The sequence below is a fragment of the Prionailurus viverrinus genome, chromosome D1 (genome assembly GCF_022837055.1).
Source record: "Prionailurus viverrinus isolate Anna chromosome D1, UM_Priviv_1.0, whole genome shotgun sequence".
In the NCBI taxonomy this organism is placed as follows: Eukaryota; Metazoa; Chordata; class Mammalia; order Carnivora; family Felidae; genus Prionailurus; species Prionailurus viverrinus.
Genome location: NC_062570.1, coordinates 73,694,277 through 73,715,952, shown reverse-complemented (window position 1 = coordinate 73,715,952; position 21,676 = coordinate 73,694,277). Strand labels below are relative to the sequence as shown.

The following is a 21,676-nucleotide window of genomic DNA, read 5'->3' as shown; positions in this document are numbered from 1 at the left end:
GACTCAAGGAGACAGTGTGTGTAAAAGTGCCTTCCTCAGAGCAGAAAGCAGAGGAAAACCAGCATTTATTCAGCCACACCTGGTGCTAGGCATTTTATATGATTAGCTCATCTAATTGTCACAACAGCCCTTCAAAGTGAGAGTCTGCAGGCTCTGCATAGATATGAGGTTCCCTTCCCTAGACAGATGTCATCTGCCTATCTCCACCCACAGATTCAGCTCTCCCCCTATACCCTCAGCCAACCTGCGGGTTCTGACACTGGGGACATAGGGACATGTTTTCATCCCCTGTGATGGGCTGGATAAAAACCCCAAAGTCTGCTTGGTGGGAAAGAGGTTTAAAGTGGTCACTGCCCAATAGACTGGCTGACTCAGTCCTTTTTTTAAATTTTTTTTAACGTTTATTTATTATTAAGAGACAGAGAGACACAGAGCGTGAGCAGGGGAGGGGTAGAGAGAGGGGGAGACACAGATTCCAAAACAGGCTTTAGGCTCTGAGCTCTTAGCACAGAGCCCTACGCGGATCTCAAACTCACAAACTGCAATATCATGACCTGAGCCACCCAGGTGCCCCGGGGCTGACTCAGTCTTAAAGCACAAAAGGCAAACAGGTTATCTGGGCCCCAGTCAGTGCCAGACTCACCGTCTGACTACACTTTTTACTTTTTGGTCTTGTGAGCTCCCTGTGGTCCACAGACATGACCTCAAAGTTTACTTACCCCCTATTTGTCCCAGATCTGTGCTTCTGAAATCCTCTGGTTGGGGTTGGGCTGATTCTGGGTCACAGCCAGAGTGATGACAGGCAGAGTAGCCTTGCAGGGTCAGCCAGCTGACAGACTGTCCAAAGGGCCCTGTTCCCCCTGGCACATCATCCCTCTGGAGAAGACTATTTTTCCCCAGGATAGCTGCTGAGTGAGTCAGGCTGAGCAAGAGCTGAGGAAGGTGGCAATTGTCATACATGGGCTTGAGAGCCAGAGAGGTTAGTGAGGGGCCAGCACCCCTGTGGGCAGCTGCAGAAATTCTCAGGAACGCAGGCCAGATATCTACAGACTTGCAAAGGCAACCGCCCCTAGAAAATCAGACTCAGGGATGACTCCAGAGACACCAGAATGAAAGAAATCACTACCCTCACTCGATAAACAGGAAGAAAATCAATAAACGAATGAGTAACTTCTTCTGGTTGCCTCTTAGGTTTTTTGAGACCACGCCCCTTGGAAGCATCCTGAATAGATTTTCAGCTGACTGTAACACCATTGACCAGGTACACAGGACTGTGACCCATTTCCCCAGTTCAGAGAGAGGCCAGACCCCTAGGAGGTTTTCCTCTCTGGTGCTGGCTTCCCCAGATCTGGTGATCAGAGCCCTGTGGGAGGAAGCCAGGGGCCCCAATCTGATTATAATGCTGCCTCTGTGAGACGCTTCCCCTGTGAGATCTTCATGATAAGGCTGAGGGAAACCACATCCCTTTGGCTTCCATCCAATACCCTCTGGCTCACTTCAGTAAGGTTCCAGCATATTCTGAACCAAGGTGACTGATTCTGTGAAGAATATTCATTTCAATTCAGCTTGTGTTCTTTATTTGCCATCGTACTAGATGGTGAGGAAACAAAGTCCTGATTCCTGTTCTCGGGGCCTACAGTGTAGCTGGAGATATGAGACGTGTGCCTGTAATAATGTGAGAGAGGAAAACATGGCGGCAGGTAACGCACTGAAGAGAAACACCAAAACTCACCTCCCTCTCTCACCCTCCCCTCCGTCAGCACATCCCATCCACGCTGGAGTGCCTGAGCCGCTCCACCCTGCTCTGTGTCTCAGCCGTGGCTGTCATCTCCTATGTCACGCCTGTGTTCCTCGTGGCCCTCTTGCCCCTGGCCGTGGTGTGCTACTTCATCCAGAAGTACTTCCGGGTGGCATCCAGGTGATGGCAGTCTTTGCCAGCCTCAGGGGAATGAGGGATGGGAGGTGCTTTGCAACAGGCAGTTTGGTACTCTTATTAGAATAATCATCAAAAAGTAGTAGAGTCCTATCCCCCTGAAAAGGAAAATAGAAATGAAGGAAATAGATTCATCTCCCACTATCCTGATGTAACCATCTCTCAGCACATACACACACACACACACACACACACACACACATCGCCATTAATATTTCAAATATTGCCTTAAAAGATATGGTCAGAAATGGAATTGCTAGGTCAGGATGTATACACATGTTTATGCCCTTCATTCATTTTGCCAAAATGATTCTCAGGAGGGTTCTATGAGTCCAGTGACCAGGCTGATTGCTGATGCATGAAATCGGGGGGGGCACCTGATGGGAGGGGTGTTATGGCAACCATACCTCCCAGCTCGCAGGGTCCAGAGCCTTGACTTAGAAGCCTTGACTTGAGGAAGCCTTTCACATTGATCGTATTCTCCCTCAGGAACCTTGGAGCCACACAGCCTTTTTTTCCTACTCAACATTTTCTAAGAAGATGCTCTAGAAGTTCTTTCTGGGAGTGATTCTGTTAAACTCTTAGGTTCAAATAATTTTACGAAAATTTTGAAAAAAATCTCTGGACCAGTGTTTATCAAACTGCCCATTACAACCTGTCCGTGGGTCATGAAATCAATATCATAGATCACAGCCAGCATTTTTAAAAAATGAAACTGAACAGATACTCTCAAACCATATGCACACAGTAGCAGTAAGTTTTGCTTCATAAAACCTTTGTTGGGGTCACATAGGGGTGTGTGTGTACATGTGCGTGTGTGTACGTGTGTGCGCGCACATGCCTGTTCACACACACACACTGACTTGTGATATAAAATGCATTTCTTACTGCAGGTTGTAGTCAAAAAGGTTAAGCACCTTTCCCAAGTGCACATAGTTGATAAGCAACTGGAGTCAAAATACTGATTATCAATAAAAACGATTAAATTTAGATACATTCTGACCACAATCACCTTGCCCATCAGAATCAAGATCTGTGTACTGGATGACCTAGAATCCCTTGGCACCCATGAGGAGCATGTTGGTATTCACAAGTCACAGTGGCTTTTTAAACACTGTACAAGATGTTTTACAAAGTTCCTTTCTTCTGCCAGAGAAACCACCCTGTTCCCCTGGCATCCACTCTGCCTTGGTGACAGTCTGTCCAGGAAAGCTGCTTCCTGCATCCCAAGCTGGCCTCCCTGGCACTAATGTGCTTGAAAAGGTGCAGCGGTGAGGAGCAGGAGCGATTCTGTTGCCTTGGAAACCTCTGGCCTTTCCCCCTCAAGGAGCTTTTTAGATACTGGCCTGTGTTGTGCCAAAACCTATTGTGGTTCCTGGGAAGGGATGGAAAGCTTTGAGTTAGGTCTTTCAGTTCCTTTCACGAGCCGTCTCAAGGTTCAAGTTGTTCACCTGTGAAAGGGAACCGACAGTGCCTGACCAGCCTCACCGCACGGAGAGTGAGGCTGTGCAGCGGGGCAGGGACCGTGCAAGGTGGATGATGCCCTGGATGACAGTAGCTGCACCGGCATGCTGTTCAAGCATTTTCCACAACAGCTTGCTGGGGTGGTACCGTTATCTTCCCTCTTTACAGGTGAGACACTGAGATCTGAAGAGGTGAAGCCATTTGCCCAAGCAGTGGTGGGGGGTGGAGGTAGGATTCAGACCCAGGCTGAGCCGGGAGCCTGCCCTCTTAACCGTTCTGCTCCTCTCCCCTGCACAGGGACCTGCAGCAACTAGATGACACCACCCAGCTCCCCCTGCTGTCCCACTTCGCTGAAACTGTGGAAGGCCTCACCACCATCCGGGCCTTCAGGTACCAGATGTACCCCGAGGTGGGGGTGGGGGTGGGTGGGGCCAGGGCCGCAGGTCCTGCGATTTAGTTCTCAGGGCTTGGCCTAGGAAGGCCCAGGACACATGTCTCCCAAGCCCTCCTCAGGCCCCAAGGCCCAGATGACGTCCACCAGAGGGGTTAGGTCCAGTAGGCTCCACTGTATGATCCAGAGAGGAAAATCTCAGCCCTGCAGCCAAGTCCAGAGCCTCTGTGAACTAAGGCAGGGTATGAAAAGAAACAAGGCTGGGACATATCCTCGCATAGCAATGCTATTAAAGATTTTTACATCATGTGGGCCGGCCCTGAGGCCGTCTTTTGAGAACCTTCAGTGACTCAAACACTATGCCGAATACTTTACATGCCAATCTCATTCATTCTGCCCTGCAATCCAAGGCAGTTAGCATGATTATTCCCATTTCCCTGATAAGGATATTGAGGTTCAGAGATGTTATGTAACCACTCTGTGTGAGGTCCCATGAAGCCCACATTTGAACCTACTCATTCATTCAATAAACATTTACTGAGCTAAAACCCATGCCAGGCACTAAAAAGACAGAGATGAGTCAGATGAGTCCCTGCCCTGAAGGCATTTACAATCCAGGATTATCAATATAAACAATTAAATTTAGATGCATTTTGACCACCATTACCTTGCCCACAAGTATCAAGATCTGTATACTGGATGACCTAGAATTTCCTGGCACCCATGAGGAGTATGTTGGTATTCACAAATCACAATGGCTTTTTTAAAAAATGTTTATTTATTTTTGAGAGAGAGAGAGAGCACAAGTGGTGGAGGGGTAGAGAGAGGGGGACTCAGAATCCGAAGCAGGCTCCAGGCTCTGAGCTGCCAGCACAGATCCTGATGCAGGGCTCGAACTCACGAACCGCGAGACCGTGACCTAAGCCGGAGTCAGATGCTTCACCAACTGAACCACCCAGGCGCCCCCACAGTGGTTTTTTAAACACGGTACAGGCTGTTTTACAAAGTTCAGACCAGGAGAAACCCATGTGGCAGGTACTGTGAAAGAAAGGGGAACACAGGCTGTGGGGACAGAGAAGGGAGGCAGTCATGGAAGGCTTCATAGAGGAGAAGTCATTGGAGCTAGCATCAAAGGGTAGATAAAAGTTCACCAAGCTGGAGGAATTCCCCCCAAAACTTCAGTGCCCCTCCTCTACATCCCCAATCATGGTGTTGGGCTGGACAGGAGTGTCTGAGGCTGCCTGGGGAGGGGAGGGGGCTATTGCTCCCTGCTCCAGCCTCTGCCTGATGTATTAGGGCATCTCTCCTCCAGGCAGACAGGCCAAAGACCCCTAACTCAGAGAGTTGGACTCTGGTCTCTCAGCCTCACCTGGAGAGCGATTCCAGGTTATTTTTAGGATGGCACAGCTGTGCAGGGTGTGACAATAACCATGCAACACCAAGTCCCATGTCCAGGAGTAACCCTAGGGCTCAAGGACCAGCCAAGAGGATCAGAGTGGCTTGTATCTCCTCCCTCTAAGCCCCAAAGCCCTAGGAGACATGTCTAGGCCCTGGGTACAGCACTGCAGCCCCACCCCCCTCACTCCCTGGGGCATCTGGGGCCAGTGACAGGTCATCTGCGGGGTCTTGTCTGAGTAAAGGAAAGCAAAGCAGAGCTCTGCCCTGGCCTTGGCTCTGCTTCCTGGACATCCTGTGCCCCTTTACAAGCCTGTGACGTCTTCCACAAAGAAGCCCCTTGAAACCTGGCATGACTCTAAGGTCTCCTCTGAGCCCCCTTCCTGTCTCTAGCTTGCATCTCCCCAGTTCCCTTGACTTCCAAGGCCCTCAACACCCCTGGACCTGGCCTCTTCTCAGTCTTAGCAACGTTCCCCTTACACATGGTGTCCTGGAGGCCTTTGGGCTGGGCCACGGGCAGATAGATTGTGGCTTTCCTCAAGAGGCCAGACCCCCTCAGTAGGATCTGAGTGGATCCAGCAACCAGCTTCAGACCCAGCCTACCCTCCGGCAGAGGAACTACTGCCCAGTGAAGCCCCCCACACCCTCCACTGACACAGCGGGTGAGTTTTACATTTGAATGAAGGGCTTTGTAGTCATCCCTGGATGTGGTCAATTCATTGGCTTTTGCCCAGCAGCCTGCCCTGTTGAGCGCTAACTAGCATTTATTGATTGTGCGCTCAGCACACGCCAGGCACTGTGCTAAGTGCTGTGTGTGGATTATTGCATTTCATCCTCTCCAGAGCCCCAGGACATGGATACGAGCAGCCACGTTCAACAGATGAGGCTGAGTAACCCACCTGAGGCCACACACATGGTTGAGAACCAGTGCCAGGCTTGGAACCCAGGCCTGTTGGACCTTCTGGTTTCTCTAGGAGAAAAAAGTTTGCTTTTTCCCCCAAAAAAGCTTCAAGAGTTCCCAACCCTGGACTCAGTGTTGGGCTCAGACGTTGTTTCAGTCTAGGCAGGAACCATTACTGTCCGCGTTTTACTCATGAGGAAACTGAACCTCGGTCCTGACACCCAGCTAGTGGGTAAGAACGCTCAGAAGCCAACGTGGGTGTGCGTGGCCCTGAGCTGGACCTCCTTCCACATTCCTCACACCGCCACACACCTGTCCCACAAGCTGCATCTCCCACACACCCTCACGCACACCCACCCCTCAGGCTCTCCCGTCTCACATGCACACGCGCGCATGCACACACACAGACACCCTCGGTGCGCACTCAGTCACACCCGTCAGACGTGGGGTCACACATTTGCCTCAGCCGCATCACCCACCCCCACACGGCCACCGTGGCTGTGCAATCACACGCTCTCTCACACCTCAGAGACTCGCTTTGCTCTCCTCAGACACACAGTTCAGGCACGGCCCCTCTACCCAGAAATAATCAAAGCAGAACAAACACCTTCCAGGAGTGAAAAGCAAATGCCCAGTAAGACTTGTTTTGAGTCCCTCTGAGTCTCCTCAGTTGTTTCCTTGAAACCAGTGCTAAGACGGCTTCCATTCCTTCCTTGGCTCATCATTAAACAAGTGCTCCGCTCCCTCCTCTGGGCCTGGCCAGGCTAGCCAAGTGTGAGGGGGCGGTCAAGAAGAGTGAGATCAGGAGTCCAGGCTGGTCAGAGAGAAGAAGCAGGTCTATTTGAAGTAATGCAAGGAGAAATTGATGAGGGTGCAAAGGCAGGGAAGAAGCCTCCAGAGTTCCTTGTACAGAGAGATCCCATTTACCTTAGAGGGTCAGGGAAGGTTCCATGCATTCATTCAACAAGTATTTATTGACAGTGACAGGTGCTGGGGATGCACTGGTGAACACAACAGCCATGGGCTCCAGTCTCATGGAGTTTAGTCTCATGAGGGAGATAAGCGACTAGAGAAATGAATATATGAGCAAAGATTATGAAACAAACAGGCTGCAGAGATGGAGAACAATAGGTCAGGAAAGGCCACCCAGAGGAGGTGCCACTTAAGGTAAAGCCTGAATGCTGAGAGGAGTCAGCTTTGTGAAGAGCAGAGGAGAAAGCATTCTGGGCAGAGGGAAGAGCATGTACAAAGGCCCTGGGGTGGGGAAGACCTCGGCATTATCACAAAACCAAAAAAGGAAAAGTAATAAGTTACTTTATTGTAATTTCTGTGGCTGCAATGCAGTGAGCAAGGGAATTTGTGGCATGGAAGGTTGCTAGGTTGGCAGGAGCCAGCTCAAACAGGCTCCTGGCAAGGAGGTGGTTCTTTAGCCTCAAAGCCATTGATATTCTAAGCAGGGGAGAGATGGGACACAATGTATAATTTACAAAGATGATGCTGGCTGCTGTGTACAGAGTAGCCTGTGGGGAAACAGCAGGCAGACCTATGGGGAAACAGGCAGGGAGAGGGGCAAGCAGAGGCAAGGGCGATTTTGGAGGTAGAAATAAGACATCTTGTGGAGGGATTGGATGTGAATCCAGGCAATTCCTTCATTTCTGGCCTGAACATCTAGATGGGCAGAGGTGCCCTTTACTGTAAAGGGGATGCCCTGGAGAGAACAGGTTTTGGGGTGAGAACAGGAGTTCGAAGGAGGCAGGAGGTAGCAAGGAGCTGGAAGGGCAGTCCAGAGAGGAATGGCATACATAAGGTTAGATATGACATGTCTCCCGGCTGCTTCTCTGTAAGTGAGGAGAGGCCTGGGGGCCATGTGGACCCTCAGACCCTCCTCATCCTCCCTCCAGGTATGAGGCTAGGTTCCAGCAGAAGCTCCTTGAATACACAGACTCCAACAACATTGCCTCCCTCTTCCTCACCGCTGCCAACAGATGGCTAGAAGTCCGCATGGCAAGTGCCACCCCCCTCCCACCCCGGGCCCTGGGAAAGGGGCTTCTGATAGGGCGGTGGAGCCAGAGCAAGGGCCAAACATGGACCAGAGGGCAGGAAAAGAGGATGGAATACCAGTTTGTGTGTGCATACAGGGTGGGCACCGAGCCCTCCTGCTTCTCCCAGCCCCGGCAACCCTCCTGGTGTCTGACCGGAGCCTCCTCTTCCCCGTCACTGCCTGGGGGCTTGTGTACCTGGGGTGTGTGCCAGTAGCCAGAACAGTTGTGTGTTGAACTGTGATGAGTGTGTGTCTGAAGTGGCTCATATGACCTGTGTGGGCCAGCTGGTGGGGCGTGCGTGTTCAGGCATGTGCAGATGGGTAGGGGGAGCAGTGTAAGCTGTGTGCACACGTTGTCTCCTGGGGCTCCAGCCTTCAAGGCCTCCTGGGTGTCTGATGACGTGCAGGTGTCATCAGGTGACGTGCAGAGGGTGAGCCGCCCTCTGCCCTGAAGGGAGTGAGGTGGGTGGGGGGACACTGTGGCTGTGGCTTCAACCCCTGAGGGCCCAGGCCGGCTCCCCTCCCTCCACAGGAGTACATTGGTGCATGTGTGGTCCTCATCGCAGCCGTGACCTCCATCTCCAACTCCCTGCACAGGGACCTCTCTGCTGGCCTGGTGGGCCTGGGCCTTACCTATGCCCTAATGGTGAGTGGCAGCAGACTAGGGCAGGGGAGGGCTCAGATACCAGCAGTTGGGGAATCTCAGGCACCTTCCCCAACTCAGACACCCTTCAGGCCTTACCCCAAGCTACCGTGAGTCCAATACAGGACGGACCACGTGGGCAGGAGGGCTAACCCAGGACTGGGGCCCCAGACAGGTGGTGGGTAAGGATCCACATTCATTATAACCCTCCGGTGCCTCCAGGGAGGGCCCACCCTGAACAGTCAGCAGAAGGCATCGAGGACCTTTGGCCCCTCAGCTGTAAGACAAGGCATCCCGGTGGCCAGGGTTGCACCGAGTGACCACTGACTCCCCACAGGTCTCCAACTACCTCAACTGGATGGTGAGGAACCTAGCAGACATGGAGATCCAGCTGGGAGCTGTGAAACGCATCCACGGGCTGCTGAAAACCGAAGCGGAGAGCTACGAGGGACTGTTAGGTGAGGGGCCAGAGGAGAGGGCATGCCAGGGGAGAGGCCCGGAGGAGGGGCATGTCCGGCTTGAGGCGGCCACAAGCGAGGCTGGGGTAGGCTGGCCCTCCTGGATACCAGCTGCGGCTCCCATGTGCTGCCTGACCCCCGGCCTGGCCCTCAGCACCCTCGCTGATCCCGAAGAACTGGCCAGACCAAGGGAAGATCCAGATCCAGAACCTGAGTGTGCGCTATGACAGCTCCCTGAAGCCAGTGCTGAAGCACGTCAACGCCCTCATCTCCCCAGGACAGAAGGTCAGTGGGCTGGCAGGACATAGGGCTGGACGGCCTCACAGAGTCACCTCATGGCCCCCCGGGGCCTTCCAGGGTTCACACATAGTCAGACGCCCCAGTCTCCAGCCTGGGCTCCTCACACTGACAAGGCTCAGGCCACCTTTCCCCCACCCCCTCTTCCTTCTTCTGCTGCCCTCACTCACCCACTAAGGAGATGGACACGCCAGACTCCCCTGGCTTAAAGGGCTTTTGTCAGCCCCCCTGCAAATGGTCGGGGGATCTACCAGGGCACTGCCCCCTGAGTTTCAGAGCAGGTCATAGGGGCAGAGAGGGAGGCTGCACTTGTCCTGGGGAGGGAGCCCCTGCCTGGCCCTCTGACCCAACTCTCTGATTCCCTCCTCGCTTCCCCTCTGCTCTGACGCTGCCCCTCGCCTTCTGTCTCTTTGTCTCTGTCTCTCTGTCTTTGGCTGTGACTGTCCGTCTCATTATCTAGGACCTTTAGGTGTACCTCTGTCCCTGCCTCTGGCTCCTCCCATCTGTCCCTGCCTCTCACATCCTTCTCTGTCACCATCTCTGTCTTTGTACTCATCCCTTATTGTCACTTCTGTGGGTACCCATGGGCCAGGAAGCAAGTGGGTCAGAGATGACTGCAGTTTAAGGTGGGGCACCCAGATACATCCCTGCACACCACACTCAGACGCCCCATGCCCTCCTACCATACCCATGCACACAGAGTATGTACCAGCGCCCCCCGGCATTTCCCCTGCAGCCGCATACCAGGCACAGCAAGACCTACGCCCAAGCCCAGGAAAATGGTCCCTGTGGGAGGCCCCTCTAGACCTCTCTAGACTGCAGGAAGCAAGCCCAAACTTCGGCCCAGGCCCGGCCAAAAAAGAAACTGGTCAGAAAGCCAGGACAAAAGAGATGCTGTGACCTCCAATGCCTGCGTACCCCACAGCTACTCACAGTGTACCTCCCCTCTCTCCAGATTGGGATCTGTGGCCGCACAGGCAGCGGGAAGTCCTCCTTCTCTCTTGCCTTCTTCCGCATGGTGGACATGTTCGAAGGTGAGTTGTATGACAGGCACCCCATGTGTACCCACAGCCGCCAGATGGGACCTCAGTCCTGGTGTGTGGTCAGATTCATAGGAGGCCCAGCAATCACTGCCCCCCCCACCCCGCATCCTCCATGGGACCCATATCCCAGGCTGACCCTGCCCCCAGCACCGCCAGCTCCCTCACTCCCTGGTGCCCCACCTGAGACACTGTCCCCACACAGGGCGTATCATCATCGACGGCATCGACATCGCCAAACTGCCGCTGCACACCCTGCGCTCACGCCTCTCGATCATCCTGCAGGACCCCGTCCTCTTCAGTGGCACCATCCGGTGAGCCCCACCACTCCACCAAGCCCACCCCGGGCCCAGGCCCCACACCTCGGATCTGGAGCATAGAGAGGAGGGGGGTGGGTAAGGCCAGGAGCGCCCGGCTGGGTACCCATCATCCTGGGCAGGAAGCCCTGCTCAGGCTCTGGGCACTATGGCTGACCTGGTCCCTCACAGTTTTACCCCCATGCCGTTCTTTTTCCCCGTTAGGCCTAGGCAGGCACTGGAGGGGGTAGCCTAACCATCAGGCTGGGAATACTTTCCTCCACCCACTCACCAGCTGGCTGCCCCCTGCCAGCCAGGCCCCCGAGGCGATCGGTTCTGGCTCCCTGTTCCCTTCACCAGCCTCACTCTCTGCCAGTCCCCAGGGACGGAGCCAGGCCCCTGCTCCCTTCCCTAAGGGGACTTTCTGTGTCACCCTCCAGATTTAACCTGGACCCGGAGAAGAAGTGCTCTGACAGCACGCTGTGGGAGGCCCTGGAGATAGCCCAGCTGAAGCTGGTGGTGAAGGCGCTGCCGGGAGGCCTGGGTAAGTATTCATGCTGGAGCAGCCGGAGGCACACAAGGACGTCTGGATGGGCTAGGAGGCAAAACTCACACCCATGTTTTTGGTTTGCCCAGAGTTTAGTTTAGAAACTGTTTAGTTTTACCTTTTACCTTATGGGAGCTCAGAGAGGTCAAGTGAGTTGTCCCAGGCCACACGACTGGTCAATTCAAGGGCTAGCTCCTCCCGCAGGGCCCAAGGGGGACAGCTGTGAGACACAGCTTGCAAGTTCATCGTATCATGGCAGTGCATTCAGCCCTGCCCGCCCCGTCCACCTGCCTGCCCAGTTCTGCCCCAAGGAAGGAGAGGACAGACTGGGAAATCACAGGTACAGGTCCCTCTTCAAGGCTGCAGGGAAGACCCTCCCCCACCCCAGATGTCAGCAGAGCCTCGGTGTATTCGCTACAACCCCTGGGGCAGTGGGGGCTGGCCAAGCCTTGGCTTCAGAGAATCACCCCACCAATGCCCACACACATGCGGCACATACACACTCAGTGCACAAGCCCCCTCCTGGAACTGCCTGGGGCCACAGCAGTGCAAACCTGCAGAGGGCGCTCTTCTCTTTGAAAATCCACACAGAGAGCATCTGTGTCATTGGATAAGGCGCAGCAACCCTGGGCACACCTGTCCTCATGACATATGCCTGCATATCTGCCCCGGACATACATTTTCCAGCATTCCCCAAGCTGTGCCATCTACTAAACTCCCAATGCGAGATTAACTCAGCCCTGCTCCTCCTCCCTCACCCGGTGCTGTTTTCAGATGCCATCATCACTGAAGGTGGGGAGAATTTCAGCCAGGGTCAGAGGCAACTGTTCTGCCTGGCTCGGGCCTTCGTGCGAAAGACCAGCATCTTCATCATGGACGAAGCCACGGCTTCCATTGACATGGCCACGGTCAGTCCTGAGCACATAAATGGGGTGGGGTCTTGGAGACAGTTTTCATGGGGTGTTAGGGTGAAATTTGCAAGAAGTGGTCCTGAAGCTCAAGTTGTCTTTAACATCAAGGGCCATTTGTGGCAGAAAAGGCAAAGGACTGGGGGACCCTGATTCTAGTCAGTCTTAGGACATGTTTATATTGTCCATACACACAAGCTGCACACAGACCCACAGAGACTTCACACTCATCACCCGCCACACAGCACAGCCAGACATACAGCACACATACGTGCACAGAGCTGAGCCCCCAACAGGTTGAGCCCAGCTCCTGCATGCTAGAACTTGGTTGGTCTTGGGAGACAAGGACCAGACAGAGGGAGTGGTGGGCTACTGGGATCACATGGGAGCTGGACCATAAACCTGGGCCCCACATCCCCAAAGCCAGGCCAGACCCCATCCACTAGGCAGATGAGCCAACAGCTGTCGCTCCCGCCTGGCAGGAAAACATCCTCCAGAAGGTGGTGATGACGGCCTTCGCAGACCGCACTGTGGTCACCATCGCGGTAAGGGGCCCCTTGTTGGGGTTTTGGGAAACACCCAGAGAGAAGACTGGCCTCTTGAGGCTGCCATCAGAGGACAGCCACTGGGCTCACCCCCGGGCCTGGTAATCAAGAGAGGACCCTGGAGTAATGCAGAGCAAAGAGTCTGGAGGGCTTGTGGGGAAACCGCATTGTAGGATGTGGAGTGTGGGAGGATTTGCACCTGCACTTCTTCAGATCCTCTCTCTTTCTCCAGGTCCCAAGGCCCCGTGAGCTAGGCTAGGGTTACTGCTCCATAGGAAGTGGAGGTTGGGGTGTGGGGCAATCCTGAGTCTTGAAGCCTAGAGGTGAGGGCAGAGCTGAGATTTGGTAAGGGAAGGGGGGTATCATTAGTGGACAGAGGGCTTGGAGTCACAGCCACCCCAGGAAAAGGCAGTGGCCACAGAGATGGGACATTCCATCCACAGGCCTCCTCCTCCAAACTGCAGGAGGGATACCCCCAGCTGCCCCTTCTTTGCCCCCCCCAACCCTGACTGGCCCCCTCCTGCCCCACCCAGCACCGTGTGCACACCATCCTGAGCGCAGACTTGGTGATTGTCCTGAAACGTGGCGCCATCCTTGAGTTCGACGAGCCAGAGAAGCTGCTCAGCCAGAAGGACAGCGTCTTCGCCTCGTTTGTCCGTGCAGACAAGTGACCTGCTGGAGCCCAAGTGCTGGCCCATACCCCGCCCTGCCCCTGCCTCCTGCCTGGGCTTTCTCACTGTACAATCACTTGTAAATAAAGAGATTGGTTATTTCCTACCGGAGGCCTTGAGTCTGATGGGCAGGAACCAGGAGTCTGGACCAGTCTGGGGTCCAGTGGAGCCAGCCTGCCTGGCATCAGGCAGACCTGAAGCTGTGTTAGTGTAGGCAAAAGTGTATTTCCTTATCTGTGAAAAGAAGGTTGTATTAGTCTGCTCAGGTTGCCATAACAAAATAGCAGACTAGGAGACTTAAACAGCAGAGTTTTTTCTGACAGTTCTGGAGCCTGGAAGTCCAAGATCAAGGTGTCATAAGTTTGCTTTCTCCTGAGGACTTAGTTACCTCTGCACAGGTCCTATATCCAAATACTGTCACACTGGGGGGCTTCAACATATGAATTTAGGGCATTAACAAATGGATTTAGGGGATGGGACACAATTCAGTCCATGACAACAGTTATAGCATTTTTGTGATTATCTCATCAGACTAAGTGGTCCCCTTCTTTCTCACTTTATTTCTTGGATTAAAATTGTGGGGTACCCTGAATTGGTACTATTTCCAATACAGATGACAGGAATCCAACTCAAAGTGGCTTAACCAAAAACTGGAATGTATTTCCCTAAATGACGGAGAAGGCCAGGAAGTGTACTACTTCAAGCATGGCTGGATCCACGTGTTTGACATCAGGGATGTGTCTCCATTTCTGGGTTCCATCTTCCTCTCCCTCCCTGATGACAAATGGCCACTAGCACCTCCAGCATAGACCCTATCCCTCTGAAGGAGAAATGCTTTTTCCCAATAGTTCCAGCAAAAATCTTGGGAGCAAATCTCAATGGACCAACTTAGGTCATACCCCCACCTCCACCCAAACACTGTGGCCCGAGGGCTAGGATACACTGACTGGCTATGCTTGGATCACATGACCCCATCTGTGTCCCCCATATAGAGGCATTCAGAATGGGAGAAGGGTGGTCCTTCAGAGGGAATCACAGTGCATATACCACACAAGTCGGCCAGGTGTTGGCCAGAGATGCTGAGGCCCAGACACTGGGGAGACCAAAACAACAGATATCCTTTGCTTCTATCAGCATCATGAAACAGGAGTACATACCTGCCCTCAGTCAAGAAATGGCAGGTCCTCATTTACATATCATATTATTATCATTTACATGTTGCCTTCAGTACTGTCTATACCAGACTCTGGGTGTAGACCCAGGAGTCTTGGGCCTGTGTCCCTCTTGGTTGCAAGGGCGTCAGAGCAATGTAAGGGAAACCCACCAGTCACTGGAAAGAGGCCCAATACAGACCTTTTGGATATTCCAGGAGCCAGAGGGAATCAGGAAGTGAGAGCTCTGTAAGGCTTAGCAGACTGCCTAGGGGAGGCAAGGTTTGAGTTGGGCGTGAGAGGGGTGGGACTTGGACTGGCAGAGTTAGAGGAAACGACCCATAGGGCAGGGGGAGGGAGCATAATATCAAGAGAGCCTTAAATGCCAGGAAAAAGAGTCTGGAATAAGCCTATGAACACAAGGGAAGTAGAGAAGGGTTTTGAGTGAAAAAGGAACCTGACAAGTGTAGTATTTGGAGGAGATGTGTATGAGGAGGTGCAGGGTGGAGCAGGGCAAGAGTCTGAGCTCTTTGGGTAAGCAGCTCACCTTCCTGGAAAGGGTGGAGCAGATAATAGCTGAGGCCTTAGGGCCATACTATGAAGCAGGGCTTTGCCTTTCTAGCTCTAGGATGTCTCTGGGGGCCTAGCAGCTCCCTCCACTGAAGGGCCTCCCAAGAGCAGAGCCTGAGGAGGGAGATTTCCATCCCTGGCCTCACCTTGCACCCACCACACCCCAAGGGATTGAAGGGAGGTAGCAGGGGTGGGGTAAGGCCCACACTGGAGTCTCGCAGGATGCCCAAGGCCATTCTGGCCCAAACCCCTCCATAGTATCCTTGATGGTCTGCCAACTTTGACTTGGATACTCCAAAGACATGGGTCATCTCTGGTTATTAGAACTGACTTTTCCATATGTGACATCACAGCCTGCCCCTGTTCCACTCAGTGTCTATACTGGTTCTATACTTTAGACCACACAGAACTACTATCATTGAACCCCTGGAGTTTCTGCAATAGTGCCCAAACTCCCTAGGAGGTGCTCCATGGCTCCTTTTCTGGTGGCTGAGTGGCTGGTTTCCTGTGTAACCCTGTCTCATTGAGCTCCCCACTCTGATCATCCTGTTCTCCCCTCCCCACCCTAAGCACTGCATCTCTGTTAATATAGCCCAAGCTCACACTTACCCTGAGTAGCAGTGTTCACTCTGCCTGCAGGTGAGTATGAGAGAAAAAGGAAAACTCATTATGAAAATTACAATCTGCCCCACTGTGGCCCATATCCCCACTGTCCCCATCTTTCCATCCCTGCCTCAAGCCCCCACTCCAACAACTGGACACACATGGGTCAGGGTTCCATAAAGATCTGAGCCCCAGAGAGGGGACAGGGCCATTACTGTCCCCAACAGACCTGGAAGTCTTTCTGTCCCAGCTGAGAACTGGGGTTCCCCACATGAAGCCCAAGCCACAGGGCAATCCGAAGCTGATGCCTGCAGTAGAAGCACCACTCGTGTTCAGGTCAAGAGCTTGAATCCCCCAGTTCCCGAATACAGCCCCTCAGACCCAGGTTCCTCCCACTACCTAAGGTATAAGAAACGAGGCTGCAGGTGTAAGCAGGTGTAAAGCAAGTGTTGATAGCTCAAACTCTCTTTAAAATACAGGGGTTTAGTGGGGTGTCTGGCTGGCTCAGCCAGTTAAGCATCCGACTCTTGATTTCAGCTCAGGTCATGATCTCACAGTTGGTGATATTGAGCCCCATGTAGGGCTCTGCGCTGACAGCATGGAGCCTGCTTGAAGTTCTCTCTCTTCCTCTTTCTCTGCCCCTTCCCTGCTTGCACGCCCTCTCAAAATAAATAAATAAACATTAAAAAATACAGGGGTGTAGTTGTGGGATAATTAAGAAGAGGCAACCACCCAGGCTTCTGGGCTGCAGCACCCAGCATCCCCTGAAGTGGAGGTGAAACTGCGCTCCTACACCTACTAGTAAGGTGCATTATTTTCTGGGGAGGGAGTCCGTGGCTTTCATCAAATTCTCAAAGGATCCATGACTTAGAAAAGATTAAGAGCATCCCCAAAGAGAAGAAGCAGTCAGTAGAGAAATCCTCGGGCCACCTAATATCTCCCGGTCACCAGGCTGGTGACGCAGCCCCTCAGTGCCTTCTTTCCCTGGGAATCCGCAAAGCCCAATCCTGCAGGAGGGGTGGGTATTGGCCCAACTAAGAATGGGAAAATTGGAAGAGGAAAGTCAAGGCGTTTAGGGGCTGCAGTCCTCAGACTGAAAGGCGGGTCGCGACTCCCCTCTGTGTCCCCGCTTGGTCAGGAAGAATCTCTTTTGATCCATCTGATTGGGCAAACCCCCAAAACTAGACTGTGAATCTGGAACAGGAAGGCGGGGCGTGGCGGGGGTGTGAACGGCGAGGGGCGGGGCTTGATCCTGTGCCCGCCCCTCCTCCAGCTCAGGAATAGGTCGGGCTCCCCCTGGCGGCCCCGGGTCCCCACTCCACTCCTCCGGCTCCCCAGCCCTCAATCTTCTGCCCCCACCTAGCACAGGTCGGTCTCAGTGGACCAACAGACACACGGACAGACGGACGAGAGGACCACCCGCCGGGACGCCTGGGCGGCCGGAGGGGCGGAGAGGCGACGGCTGCGGCTTGAGGAGCAGGAGCAGGTGCTGCGGCGACGAGCGGGCGGGGCTGGACGGAGCAGAGCGCCGGGCGGGGGCGCGGCGCGGGCTTGCGTGGGGCCGGCGGGGAGCGGAGAGGCCGCGACTCTGAGTGAGCTGTGCCAGGTTGCGCTGGGGGCGAGGGGATCTGGAGTGGAGTCCAGTGGGGTAGTGACTCCGGAGGGCGCGGGATCCCAAGGAGACGGAAAGGACAAGCGCTTGGAGGGAGATCCCGAACAGCCGCGAGGGGGGGTGGGGGGGGGGGGGAGGGCAACGGAAGGTGAGGTAGAAAGGGGAGCATACGTGGAGGCCGGACTGGGGGTCGTCAGAATATGAAACTGGAGCTTCGAAGGGGGCCGGGAGCAGAAATGGGTAAGGCAAGAGAAACGGTGGGGGTTGTGTGAGGTCTGGTGAGTTGGTAAGATCCGGAGGTGTTAAGTTCCAAGACAGAGGAGGTGGGTTGAGAAGGAAGGCTGGGTGAGGAGAAGGAGTCTTAGGGGGAGCCCAGGGTGGTCAGCGGTGGAAGAGAGTTGAGCTGAGATCCAGGACAAGGTGGGGAACAGGCCGGGTAGGGGGCTTACTAGGCAATGGGCAGGGGGCGCTGAGGTGTGAGGCTGGTTTAAAGAAGCAGGGTTGCCAGATGGAAGTGAGGATGAGTCTGGTTGGGGAGGCATCTCAGAAGTGACACCAGCACAGACTAAGGGTGGTCCCCAGGTGGAAGGGTGCCCAGGGAGGAAACCCCGCAGTGAGGCCTAAGACTTGGTCAGGAGGGTGCCCTCCATGGGGGAAGCCTCTCCCTGGTGGTTGCTGGAGCCATGCTGTCCCGGAAAGGCATCATCCCTGAGGAGTATGTACTGACACGGCTAGCAGAGGACCCCGCGGAGCCCCGGTACCGCGCCCGGGAGCGGAGGGCCCGCTTCGTGTCCAAGAACGGCAATTGCAACGTAGCCCACAAGAACATCAGGGAGCAGGGCCGATTCCTGCAGGACGTATTCACCACACTGGTGGACCTCAAGTGGCCACACACGCTGCTCATCTTTACCATGTCCTTCCTGTGCAGCTGGCTGCTCTTTGCCATGGTCTGGTGGCTCATCGCCTTCGCTCACGGTGACCTAGCCCCTGGCGAGGGCGCTGCCGTGCCCTGTGTCACCAGCATCCACTCTTTTTCTTCTGCCTTCCTTTTCTCCATTGAGGTCCAGGTGACCATTGGTTTCGGTGGGCGCATGGTGACTGAGGAGTGCCCGCTGGCCATCTTGATCCTCATTGTGCAGAACATCGTGGGGCTCATGATCAATGCCATCATGCTGGGCTGCATCTTCATGAAGACTGCCCAGGCCCACCGGCGGGCCGAGACCCTCATCTTCAGCAAGCATGCTGTCATCGCTGTGCGCCATGGCCGTCTCTGCTTCATGCTGCGCGTGGGGGACCTCCGCAAAAGCATGATCATCAGCGCCACCATCCACATGCAGGTGGTGCGCAAGACCACCAGCCCCGAAGGTGAAGTGGTGCCCCTCCACCAGGTGGACATCCCCATGGAGAACGGTGTGGGTGGCAACAGCATCTTCCTGGTGGCTCCTCTCATCATCTACCATGTCATCGATGCCAACAGTCCACTCTACGACCTGGCGCCCAGTGACCTGCATCACCATCAAGACCTCGAGATCATTGTCATTCTCGAAGGCGTGGTGGAAACCACAGGCATCACCACCCAGGCCCGCACCTCCTACCTGGCTGACGAGATCCTCTGGGGCCAGCGCTTTGTACCCATTGTGGCGGAAGAGGACGGCCGCTACTCCGTGGACTACTCCAAATTCGGCAACACCATCAAAGTGCCGACACCACTCTGCACCGCTCGCCAGCTTGATGAGGACCGCACCCTGCTGGACGCCGTGACCCTCGCCTCGGCCCGCGGCCCTCTGCGCAAGCGCAGTGTGGCTGTGGCCAAGGCCAAACCCAAATTTAGCATCTCTCCGGATTCCCTGTCCTGAGCCATGGTCCCTTGGGCCCCCACACTGCATGTGTGCACAGAGGCAGTGTAGTATGGTATGTAGAGTGGACACGGTATGGGCCCCTTGGCCGGGCCAGGATCTGGTGTGAGGCTGGGCCCTCTTCAGCTCAGCCTCCCCTCCTGCCGTTAGCCCCTGGCGTTACAAGGCACTTGTCACTACGCTATTTCTGGCCTCAACAGGAGACTGTACTGGGTTATTTTTGTCTCTGCTCCTCCCAGCCCCAGCTCAGGACCGGCTCACCCCCCCCCCCACCCTCTCCCTCCTCCCCAGACTGGGGAAGCTGTGGGAAGTGTTGGACCCTCAAGTTGGGTCTCTGTACAGTCGTGCATCCCCATGATCAATTGACCACGAGCTGGACAGATGGCTGGGGAAGAACAGTCCCCAGGTTGGCAACCTGCTGCTCTGTTTCTGTGACCCCAAGAGATGACTGGCCACTCTTGTTCCCTGAAAAAGTGGTGGCTTAATGGGTGGGCCCTGCCAGCTGGAGAGGGCAGTCAATGAAGGAGTACATTCCAGCTGGAGGATTGGAGGTGTGGAACATGCACAGACGGGGAAAGGCTGAGGCTGACAGGGCTCCCCTCCCCGGGGCAGACTCAGGCAGGGAGGAAATGGTGTGAGGACACTCAGCTATGCCGAGCTCTGCTCAGGCTCAGGAAAGAGGAGATGGGCTCCTGTGCCCTCACCCTTTGCCCTGACACCAAGGCTTCAATGGTGAGGCGCTGCGGTTCCTGCCCACCCCCATTCTGCCCCTGCCCTGGGAGGCTGAGGTGGGCTGGGGCAGACAGTGGTATGCTAAGCAGAAAGAGGCTGAAGAGAGGGGGTCCTGGGCCCACCATACAGATTGAGCTCTGGTCCTGGCTCCCCACGGGTGGCTATCGCTCACTCTGTCTGTCCAGAGGGTGGCCGTGGAGGGTCTTTGGATTGGAAAAGGAGATGTTGGAAAGCTCAGGATGGTGGCGGTGAGCAAGGTTCCTGAGGCAAAGAGGCCCTTGGTCCTCATGGGCTTGACCCCAAGTGGCACTCTTGAAGCAGTGCTGCATATACTTGCCCAGGATTCTGCCTTCTCTGTTGTCAACACAACTTCCCTACACTCTGGGCTGCTCTTGCGGGGAAGGGAGAGGCATGCTGCTGGACAGGGAGGGCAGGGGCTGGCAGCTGCCAGCCCACATTCCAAAGGTGCCACAGATCCTAGCCAGGAGGCCAGGCAAAGGACTTGGGGCTGACCCTTGTCACCCAGTTCGGAGAGACTTTTACTTTTCTGCCTCAGGTAGTCCAGCCCTGCCAGCCTGTCTGACCATCTCAATCTCGGAGCACCTACCAGGCTTATAGCCCTGGGCCCTGCATCCACTTCCAGCAATATGCTGGAAGGCTGGATGGTCAGGGCAAGAGGTGGGGACATCATATGCATTAGTGTACAGGCACCTCGGAGATAATCGAGGGCTCAGTTCCAGACCACCACAATAAAGCAAATATTGCGATAAAGAGTCAAATAAATTTTTTGGTTTCCTAGTGCATATAAAAGTTATGTTTACACTGTACTGTAGTCTGTTAAGTGTGCAATAGCATTATGTCTAAAAAAACAATGTACATACCTTAATTAAAAAATATTTTACGGCTGAAAAGTACTAACCGTCATCTGAGCTTTCAGGGAGTCGTAACCTTTTTGCTAGAGGGTGTTGCCTTGATGTTGATGGCTGCTGACTGATCGGGGCAGTGGTTGCTGGAGGTTGGGGTGGCTGTGGCAATTTGATAAGACAACAGTGAAGTATGCCGCACTGACTGACTCTTCCCTTTAGGAACGATTTCTCTGTAGCATGCGATGCTGTGTGATAGCATTTCACCCACAGAACTTCTTTCATAATTCAGAGTCAGCCCTCTTAAACTCAGTCGCTGCTCTATCAGCTAAGTTTACGTAATACTGTAAACCCTTTGTTGTCATTTCAACAACCCTCACAGCATCTTCACCAGGAGTAAATTCGATTTCAAGAATTCGCTTTCTTCATTCAGCCCGAAGAAGCAAATCCCCATCCATGCAAGTTTTATCGTGCGATTATAGTCATTCAGTCCCGTCTTTGGGCGCTACTTCTAATTCGAATTCTCTTGCTAATTCCATAACATCTCCAGTAACTTCCTCCACTGAAGTCTTAAACCTTCTATTTGTGAAAAATGCAATATCTGCAAAACTCAATAAAGCAAAGCATAATAAAATGAGGTATGCCTGTAGTAATTGGAGTGTAAGCTCTTAAGCCAACTTGGGTTCCAATCCTGGCTCTGGCTCTAAGGCCTTGAGCAAGTAACTCAACCTCTCTGTGCCTCAGTTGCCTTATCTATAA

General features: G+C 54.1%; 2 protein-coding genes across 6 annotated transcripts in view; both read left to right on the top strand.

Moving 5' to 3' along the window:
• ABCC8 (ATP binding cassette subfamily C member 8) overlaps positions 1-13,564 on the top strand; it is a 77,465-nt gene extending 63,901 nt beyond the window's left edge. For all 5 annotated transcript variants that reach the window (XM_047878372.1, XM_047878370.1, XM_047878373.1 and 2 more), the window contains exons 27-39: positions 1,192-1,261; positions 1,761-1,918; positions 3,695-3,787; positions 7,986-8,088; positions 8,658-8,771; positions 9,106-9,226; positions 9,381-9,511; positions 10,479-10,557; positions 10,769-10,877; positions 11,300-11,403; positions 12,181-12,314; positions 12,797-12,859; positions 13,393-13,564. In XM_047878372.1, the coding sequence (XP_047734328.1) occupies positions 1,192-1,261; positions 1,761-1,918; positions 3,695-3,787; positions 7,986-8,088; positions 8,658-8,771; positions 9,106-9,226; positions 9,381-9,511; positions 10,479-10,557; positions 10,769-10,877; positions 11,300-11,403; positions 12,181-12,314; positions 12,797-12,859; positions 13,393-13,530 (1,417 nt within the window). In that variant the 3' untranslated portion in view covers positions 13,531-13,564. The remainder of the gene's footprint in view (positions 1-1,191; positions 1,262-1,760; positions 1,919-3,694; positions 3,788-7,985; positions 8,089-8,657; positions 8,772-9,105; positions 9,227-9,380; positions 9,512-10,478; positions 10,558-10,768; positions 10,878-11,299; positions 11,404-12,180; positions 12,315-12,796; positions 12,860-13,392) is intronic.
• A 3,611-nt stretch (positions 13,565-17,175) lies between these two features.
• KCNJ11 (potassium inwardly rectifying channel subfamily J member 11) lies at positions 17,176-20,885 on the top strand. Its single transcript, XM_047878469.1, has one exon. The coding sequence runs from the start codon at positions 18,150-18,152 to the stop codon at positions 19,320-19,322; it is 1,173 nt and encodes a 390-aa protein (XP_047734425.1). The 5' UTR covers positions 17,176-18,149; the 3' UTR covers positions 19,323-20,885.
• Positions 20,886-21,676: the final 791 nt, after the last annotated feature.